General features: G+C 34.8%; 1 protein-coding gene across 1 annotated transcript in view; it reads right to left on the reverse strand.

The window, feature by feature from the left end:
• St18 (ST18 C2H2C-type zinc finger transcription factor) overlaps nt 1–9,728 on the reverse strand; it is a 147,742-nt gene extending 138,014 nt beyond the window's left edge. Inside the window, exons 1-3 of the mRNA XM_090338812.1 lie at nt 9,680–9,728; nt 7,081–7,159; nt 4,179–4,285 (exon numbers count right to left, since the gene is read on the reverse strand). Of these exons, the coding sequence (XP_090194938.1) occupies nt 4,179–4,192 (14 nt within the window). The 5' untranslated portion in view covers nt 4,193–4,285; nt 7,081–7,159; nt 9,680–9,728. The remainder of the gene's footprint in view (nt 1–4,178; nt 4,286–7,080; nt 7,160–9,679) is intronic.
• Between the last annotated feature and the right edge of the window lie 597 nt (nt 9,729–10,325).

Raw genomic sequence — 10,325 nt, forward strand, 5'->3', positions numbered from 1 at the left:
ATACTGTTCAGCCACAGAAATGAAGTATTAATACTTGTCAAAATACACAAAAAAGCCCTGAAAGCATATGAAATGGAAGAGACTGTTAGAAAAGACAACACACAAGGTGATTTCAATGATATGAAGCTTCAGAATAGGCATATGTGCAGTCATAATGTAGAATACTGGGCACCTAGAGATAGAAAGAACTTTTGGAGAATGATGAATAAGAGGTCTGGAGAGATTAGGAGGGAAGGAGGAAATGTTATAAACTATTGTTGATTAATGAACAATAAACTTTAAATAAATAACACTAAAACTTTAAATAAGTAAATTATACAGCATATGAATTACATCTCAATAAGGCTGCTTAAACAATAGATGGAGTTAAACAGACCAAAATAAGAAGCTTTTATCTGAGATGTGACTGGAGGCCTCTGGACAATTCTAAACAGAGGTGTGAAACAGGGAAACCCATCTCTAGAAGTCGAAAGAATATGACAAGCTGGTAATCCTAGCTACTCAGACAGCTGAGATCTGAGGATCATGATTTGAAGTCAGCCCGGATAGGAAAGTCTGTGAGACTCATCTCCTATAAGTTACCAAAAAAGCTGGCAGTAGTGCTGTGGCTCAAAGTAGTAGAGTAGTAACCCTGGCTCAAAGTAGTAGAGTAGTAACCCTGACCCAGAAAGCTCAGGAACAGCACCCAAACTCTAAGTTCAAGCCCCAAAGAAAAACAAAACCCATGAAAGAAAAAAAAGTACATGAGAAAATGGATTTAGACTGTGCTACAGGTCTGGAAGGAGAAGACAAAGCTATCAGATGAAGTTCTGTCTTCAATGGAAATGATCAAACCTGGTTACTTCCTACTCTGACTTTAGTCCTCTGTAAAGAAAAATGCAAAAATCTTCCCTCTTGTTAGAAGAGCTTCATTTCCACTTTAACCTTTCTTCTCCTTGCCTGAATCTGTTTTACTGTTTTATTTGCGGAGGGGGGGGGGATAAGAGCGGTGGGGAAGAGGAGAAGCAATACTATGGTTTGAACTCAGAACCTTACTTGATAGGCAGATGCTCTTCCAACTTGAATCATACTCTCCACCAAGTCCTTTTCACTTGTTCTATTTTTCAGACAGGGTCTCACAATTTTCACTTGGATTTGGTCTGGGACTGGCTCTTGAATCTATGGCTTTTGTATAGGTGGAGTTATAAGCATATGTCACATATCTGGATTACACTTTGAGACTGGAGAGACTGGATGTGGTCAATTTTTTTGTTGTTTTGGTCTTAGGCTAACCTTCAACTGTGTTCCTCTTATCTCCATGTCCCAAGTACCTGTGATTATAGAAACAAATCACCACTCTTGGCCTGACTGCATCTTTTAATATAGCTCACATCCAGAAAAATAAAATCTACATTTTCATGGTCTATCATCCAGTCTTCTGATTTTCTGTGTCAATTCCAATAGTAAATAAAATGTGGGATTAATATAGAAACTTTACTCTTTAATAGTATAATGTAAATGCAATACTTAATAAAACTACATGTTAAAAGGGATTTTAGTTTAAACCCATTTCTTACCAAGTCAATATGGGACTTTATACATAATTTTACAGGATGTTTTAAGGCCATCAACTCTGAATGGTCTTAAGAGTTCATCCTAACACTTATAAGCACAGCTCTTTAAATTTCCACTTCTCTGCTTTTCTGGTGTAAATTATCCACAATGCTTTCATTGCATTTGCTTTCTCTACTTTTCTTTGTTTTCATATATGCTCAACTTTTTCAGACTTTCTTCTTACTCTTTCTTCACAGAATATACAAATGTTTTCTGTGTTCCTCAAAGTCTAAGTTCTTAAATTCTCAGACTTTCTTTTCACTTTTCTGTCGTTAAACAACTAATGGACATCTGATTTCCAATTCTTGACTCTGAATTTTTTTTTGGTAGTTCTTGGGTTTTTTTTAAAAAAATTTTACTTTATTTTTTTGCCAGTCCTGGGGCTTGAACTCAGAGCCTAAGCACTGTCCTTGGGCTTTCCTCAAGGCTAGAGCTCTACCACTCGAGCCACAGCATCATTTCCAGCTCTTTCTATGCAAATGGTGTCGAAGAATGGAACCCAGGGCTTACTGCACACTAGGCAAGTACTCTATCACTAGGCCAAACTCCCGGCCCCATACTTGGGGGTTTTAACTCAAGACTCTGTACATGCTAGACACCACTATACCTCCACCCATTTTTCACAGGTAAACTTTCAAGATAAGGTCACAGTTCCAGAATGGACATACAACTGAGCTACCATATATCTACTACACAGGCTTTCCAGTGTTGCCAGAGACATAGGTGCATGCCACCACCTCTAGCTTCACTTTATGGAGGGAGAATCTAAGAACTTTTCTGCCAAGGGCTGACCTGAGATCCCCTCTTTGAGTATGAAAGTCTTATCTTTTTCTTGACACAATTGACAGGACATGTAGGATTTTGTTTAATTCAATACTCTGTAAGTGCCTAGAAATCTGTAGAATCTTCCTTATATTAACTTCAAGTAAAGGTAGAGACCACCAATCAAAACCATTCTATGCTTCAGGCCACAACTTCACCTTTTTGAGGTAAAATTGAATTGTTTATGCCTGGTGAGATGCTCTGAGCTCACCCATCAAGGCTGAGAAACAAAGTCGACAAGTTGTCATAGCCTGTTTAAACTTCACCAGGACACTTTGCATGAACCACTGGCAGCAACAACAGTGACGAAACAAAAAATGGGACCTCTTCCTACACTCATAAAGTCCTAGAGGGAAGTTGCTATGGCTTAGATTTATTCTTTACTCTTTGGAAACTTCCTAGACACACAAATATTTCCTAATACAATTGACTTTATGGAATCTAAATGATCTGTTCTAGTTCTGATGTTTATAAAATATTTTAGCTTCTTGTGAACTCAATGTGGATCCACCAAGAATGAAGTACAATACTGTGTTTGACACTCTTAATTATTAAATTCTTTCATCTCTTAAGAAACACAACTATTTCAAAATTTCTCGGCTATGTACTGAGGAAAGAAATGATTTTTAACAGGCTTCCTCTTGCAAAGGATTTTTGTCAAATCTCATTAAATTGATTCTTTTTACCTATTATACTTTCAACACGGTATTTGCAAAAGATTACAAACTGCCCTCAGGTTAATCTTCTATGATAATTTAAGGAAACTATGTGAGTATTATAACAGCAACTGCCTAATTAAGATCTAAAGCACAAAAACAAATACTGCAATGTGTCTAAACATGTTGTAACCTGTAATCTATGATTTCAAACATTTGTTTAAAGCAACGGAGCCTTCTTTCAAGTGGAGTCTTAATGACAAACCCATAGAGAAAAAGCATGGGAGTAAAATGTGTGTTCATTACACCTCTCCTAGGGCCCTAGTATCTGAGGCTCTAGTCTTCAGCTGTAGAATTCTGAAGGGGCAGGAGCACAGCGAGTGAATGGGTTTCCATATCACAGCTTTCTTAAGCAGAGATGAAAGCAAACTTTGCTATAGACTGTTGATGTGATGGTGGTGTTTGCAAAGATTAGAGGAATCTTAAGGATATAAGACCCTCAGAGAAGGGTCTTATGGAGACAATCCTCAGGTTGTCTCCATGCTAGTGTTATATTGATTGGTACTACTAGTATAGGAAAAAGTATATTCTGCTTGACACTGAAATACTCAGAGAAGAATTCAATTATCAGATGCTTCTACCTAAATTTATACTCTCGAGCTAAGATTTCTGGCTATTTGACCAAACATTTAACTTTTGATCTGATGTTTAGCATCTGAGCTAGAGCTCATGTGTTTCACAGAACAGGCTACGTCAGATATCAAGGTTAATTGGCATACTAACTACGTACATCCAGAAAAGATGTAATGAGTAATTAAGCTCTTTGAGTTAGTTTTCAAATTCATAGGATGTTTTCATTATAGAAACTTCATAATTACAGAATTTGAGGATGTATAGGTCCCCAGGGGTCACTCTCAATGTGACAGATGTTGTTGATAAGAAGAATAAAGCAACTTGTCAAATCACTTCAGCAGGCTCATTCAACTTGTTAATGACATTTTACTATGGTCAGACCCTGATGTGTATGTGAGTTAGCATTATTTGATAACTACATAGCTGGCACTGGCTTTTTCTTTTAACCTATATTTGCTCCCAGAGACCACTTACAAGATTAAAAGCATGGATTTGGGGTATGGTCAAACTTAGGCTCAAGCCTCCATCCTGTATCTGTATTTCCATCTTGTATCATAACAGATACATCCTAGTTGCTTTCTCTGTAAAGGTAAGAAAAGAATGATTATGAGCATTAAGTGATAATCCATGTTTGGGACTTAAGCACTTGGTAAATGTTAAAGATTATGATGACTACTACAAATACAGACAAATATTTAGAGTTTTGAAATATTCTTAGGTAACAGAAGTCCTTTTCTTATTTGCCAAACGGAAGGAAATAATTATTTTACAGATGAGTGTGCGTGTGTGTGTGTGTGTGTGTGTGTGTGTGTGTGTGTAATGGAGAGAGTAAGTGTAGGTGCTCTATACATGTTATTCCAATATTTGACAAATTTCTGGGATCCTATGATTTCTCCAATTTCCCTTAAGATGATTTGCATTGGGCTATGACATGTCCATGACTTAACTCTAGTCCTCTACAAAGTCCAACCCCTTTAAGTACTGTTGCTGATAAAGTATGATTATTGAAGAAGCATTGTCCAAGGAGTAAGTGAATCAGATAAGAAACTTTAGCATACTTCAAATGTTTATGGCAGCAAGAAGGGCAACATGATGATCCCTGCTGTGGGGAATCTGATAAATGCACAATTTCATACATGCACAAAATAATACTTGGAAAACTGATCTTTAAGCCAAAAGGTCTATGTCAAAACACACAAACTGTTTGACAGTCTAAAATCGAATGTTAGGTCATTTAACTGGATAGATTTCAGAAAAATAAAACCAGTAGAATATTACATTGGTTTAGAAGGTCAAGGTGAAATATTTTGAATTCACTTATGAAGTCAATATAAACAATATCTGCCATGATTTGTATTTGTGTTCATCTTGGTTAGATTTGGGAGTGCAATGACAGAGCTTTAATTCTTAAGGGGGAGTCTCCAAATACATCGTACAAACTAGGATAACACTCATTATGAAGTCAGAAGCAAAACACACACAAAAAAAACCAAAAAAGAAAGACAAAGAAAAGGAAAATAACTTTTTCTATCATCAAAAATATCACAACAAAAGCACAACTCTGACCCCTTCTCTCCTCCCCAGGTCTGACATTCTGCAGATGACCGCCCTTATTTGTCCCTACATGTTTTCCAAAATATAAAAGTGAAATAGAGTCCCAAGGGCACTGTACTTGAAAGGTTATGAGAGTTAGAGAATTTTAACCATGCCTGCCAAATCAGCAGATGGCTTGTGATTATAATTATATGCATCAATAAAACGAATAATCTTTACAAAATTTGAATTTCTACTAAAGTAAGGGATTTAGTAAGCAGATGCAACAGAATGCATTTTCTTTAACCCTTTTGGTAGACACTGGTATCTTTCACACAAAAAAAGATCAAGGGCTCTGTGTACAATAGGTTGTATACTCTAATTTTTGCCCTTTATAGAGTACTCGTATTTTCAGCCTCAAGCTTTTCCTGATTTCATTTTCTTCATGAGCATATTTCACCCTCACCTCATTTTCACCCTTCAAAATAGGAATGTTAAGACTAATTCTCTACCATTGTTTGATATTTGAAAGAGGAAAATTTTAAAGAGGAAATACCTTCATGTTAATTCATATCAAATATACCATATAAACAAAAGTAGGTGAATCTAACTAGCTGATGGCATTCTTGTCAATTCTCAATAGTAATTTTTTTCTTTCTTTCTTTTCATATTCTCTTTAATTTACATTCTAGGAATGAAAATACTGTTTGTTCTATTTAAACAACCATTTCATTTTGGTCTGGTTCTCCATTACATTATAAGCAAGTTTCACTTAAGCCAGACGTAAATTCACTCACAAAGAAGCTAGACACATATGACATTTGAAAAGGAGGATGAGGGAAGGTTCTACACACTAGCCTTCAGGCAGGTTTCCTGCATGAAGAAAACTTCAACACTAAGGACATTCAGTGAAACCACAGAACTTTCAAATTTTGGAATTAGTAGAGACAATGTAACGCACACTATTTTTTTTTGCCATGAAATAGTACTATAAATGTTTTTCATAAAGTTACCAGGTGTAATTCTTTATTAGAATAGTATTAGTTAATATATATCAAAACATATAAGAATACTTAAGAGTATATATTTAGTGTAGCTATCTCTAACAACTTTGAATTTGTTATAAAGTTGAATAAATTAAAATGTTCTAACCTGAAAAGCTACTACACCAATAAACTCCACTTAATAATATAGTTACTAAGAAAACTTTGAATGCATTGAATTTTTGTAAGTCAATGAAATTTTTCTGTAGACACAAATATATTAAGATCAGAAATTTTTCTTAGCAATAACATTCTCCCTACACTTTAAAATGTGTAGGTGAAAGTCTACCAAAAATTATTCATAAATCCAAATCCAAACAATAAATTCTTGCCTGAAAGCTTATAAATTTGAACTGACATTTAATAAAATATGTAAAATATGTAATATTAAAATACTTGTAAAGAAATCGACATATTGCTTGAAGAGTTCACTGGAATAGAATTTATCTTTTGAGATAAAACATGCAGCAATAAATTGGTTCAAGTTTAAATCTACAAACTTACTAAATAAATCACAAATGGAAAAAATAAAAATTATGAATTACAGATTAGTAACAAACCTCATAATCTCAGTAGTTAGAGAACTTTGCCATAATTACTTAAATTATAGAAGTTTTATTTAAATAACATTATAAACATTCTTTCTTATAGAAAAGTTAGGTTGAAATACAAGGGAATATTTTGTTTTCACAGTAAATTTTTAAAGTATGTATGAAGGTCATTTTAAGCATATACATTATATATACGTATATATCATATATATATATATTATGTGTGGGGGGGTGTTTTTGATATGTTACCTGTGATTTGATATGAGCTCACAGCCCCATGAGATGGAACTGACATAATCCTTCACAGAATTTCACAAAATTTGGCTCTCTGCAAGTTAAACAAGAAAAGGATTTGTACTAGGGGAAGAGACACACATAAAGTGTGTAGTCCAGTACTGGAAGGGCCACTTATTTCTCCAACTATAAATACAAGTTTAAAACTCCGAACATTTGTAGTCAGGGATATTGTCGATCTTGTCTTACTTCATTTTCAGGCAAATTACAAAGTACAATTTATTTCCCACTACCAATCTTAGCCCCCTATAAGACAGATAATGAAACCAAGATCCCAAAAAGTTAAAGAACTTATCCAAGGCCATAAATGAAATGGAAGAGTGAGGTTTCATATGTATGAACTCGAGAAGAGACTGCTGGAGATCCTTTTGTGACTCTCACTCATACAGCATTTACAACTGCTTCATTTGACATGTTTTATTGCTCTTCTTAAATGGAAGAAACTTGGAAGGAGGAATATTCACTGATCTCCCACAGCACCTCCTAAAATTCTTTAAACCAAGCAGTTTATATACTTATTAAGTAAGTGATATGGAATAAAAGTTTAGCAATATAAACTTTCCTTCTATTTCAGAAATCAAGGTCTTCAAATTTCTTTAAAGTAGGAAACTATATAACAGTATTTCCTTAGTCAAGTTGAAAAAAATCTTTCAAATGCAAGTTCAATACTGGTGGAAACAAGTTGCATAAAGCAGAAGTAATGACCTGTGCCCTCTCATCTTAATTATAACATCGCCCTATTCTGTTTTGAAGAATGGCAATTACATTTCTATGAAGTCCACTCTGTATCATTTATAGAGATGCAATTATGGACTTCAGTCAACTTTGCCACCTTTTTCTGTACTAGCGATAATGTGAGCAAAGTATTTATAGTTATCCAAAAGGACTGTTTTCGGAAGCATGCACTCCTGTGTGAACCTTAGCAACTATAGAAAACCAAACCAAAACACATATGATTCAAATAAGAAATGTTCAGAACAGGAAGATAATAACTAAGTACACTTCTAATGTCTACGAGAGTGAACTAGTTGCATAACTCTGCCTTGAACTAAAATTGCTAAGGAGCAACTGTGGCCATTTTCAGATGGCATGCTTTTTCCATGATTCCCACTACATGAAAGGCATGGTGATGAGATGACATGTCAGAAAAATCTCAACTTAGTCAAATTCAAATGTATCCTCTCAGCATACATTTACCCTGAAATCAACAAAACGGTTCTAAACTGTCTTCTTCACAAAATGTTTCCTTGTAAATTCCAGCTAGTATGAAAAGAATATTTCAGAGTTTAAAACACATATGATATGTACTACTCAAATACACATATAGTTCTAACAAATTATATAAATAAAATAAATGATAAACACACATTTGAAAGAGGAAAAGTACTTGAAGACAAAAGTGATAAAGAAGCATGTAACCTCTGATCACTCAGACTGTATTACAAGCCTACAATATGAATCTCTCATGAATATTAATTAGCTACTCTATCAAAGTAATTCTGTCTTTATATAAATAAAAAGTATACAGAATGAAAATTAGAAAACAGATTTCTGTACAATATAGTTTTAATTAATTAACAATTGATTATGATATTCCATTCTAATATTAAATGATAGTGAAAAATTAAATCTGGCACTGGTATTATAGATACATCTACTTTAAAACACCATACTTATGTAAAACAATACTTTTTAAGCATTTCAATGAGATTATAAGTTTGTGGACTCACAAGACAACCTATTTAAGCTGACTGTTTTTAGAACAAAATATTTAATTTACCTGAATGTCTTGTAATAAAATCATCCTCTCTTGAACTAAACATCCTCTGAATATACAATCTAAGGCAGACAGATATTTCAGCAAGGCAAATAAGACTTTCTGTCAACTTCCTGCTGCCATATTTCTCTAAAGGATCCTGCGATGTTACACTTCAATACGGCAAATGCATTCTTTCCAAGGGAACAGTAAGCCAAAGCTGCTTCAGTGTCAGATTGCTTTGATTTTCCCCCAAATACAGCAAGCAAATAGCCACTAATCCTATTCAATAGTACAGATTCACAGCAATGATTTTATTTCCGAATTTGAGAAAACTGAAATACACAAGGAAGAGGACTTTCATTTTCTAATTTTGCTGTTTGATTAATTGATTTTTCAGATACTGATCAAGGAAATGTTTATCCTAAATATATATCAGGGGCTGGAAAAATTTTATGTAGTCAAGAATGAAATGCACTGTGCAGATCACATCCCAGATTTCCCTTATGTTTTACAAGCAGGACAAACTAAAATCAAAGTTAGTTGCCCCACACATTTGAAAGTTTTAAGCCTGAACACACACCTGAACAGTAGCTATTTATGAAAGCACCCATTTGCTAGCAAAAAGCTCACCAGTCAAATTCATGTTCATTTGCCTTTTGGGGTACACTTGACTTTTGAAATTTACAAACTTTTGTGAAATGGTAAAACAACACAGCAACAACAACAGAAACAGAGCATTGATCACTGAAGCAATATTTCCAGAAGTGATAGCAAAATCCCTTCATCGTGACCTACTTGTCGAGAAACGGACTTTCAGCCCCACGGTTAGGCTAAGATTTGTTCCACTTTCTCCCTGGGGCTTAATTGCCAGACTGACTTACCGATGCCTCCTAGCCTTTGTTCTGCCTGGAACGCTGACATCAGGGAAGCAGTGATGTAGAATAAAGCAGGGTGGGCTAGGTTAGTCCAGTGTTGTGTCGTTGTGTGGTGTGCAGGGACACTCTGTGATACTCTAGTGAGCTGTAAGCTTTTTTTGTAGGCTTTGTGTCATTTACTTAACGACCAATCTCATTAGCTGCCAGGGTACAATGGGCTGATGCATTTTCTATGTACATACTCTACACAGTGACCCTCAAGGTTGCCGAAGGTCTATTTAATCAGTCAAATGCTGAATATATTTGCAGTAAATCACTAAAAAAAATATGGGACTGCCGAGGTATCTTACAGGTTTAATATTTACCCATGGTTATTCGCAGGTAATAAAATGCATGCATATTTAGATCAAATAAGGGTTGAGTAGGTGGAAATGAATCGTTTACTTTGCACCAATGACCTTAATTTTAGGAAACTTTCAGAATCAAAGATATTATCTCCTCACAAGGACCAAGGGCTTGAAATTTAATTTCGGTCTTAGTTAAATCATATTAAGTCCCCCTCACCC

The sequence above is a fragment of the Megascapheus bottae genome, chromosome 9 (assembly GCF_031878675.1).
Source record: "Megascapheus bottae isolate mThoBot1 chromosome 9, mThoBot2.hap1, whole genome shotgun sequence".
In the NCBI taxonomy this organism is placed as follows: Eukaryota; Metazoa; Chordata; class Mammalia; order Rodentia; family Geomyidae; genus Megascapheus; species Megascapheus bottae.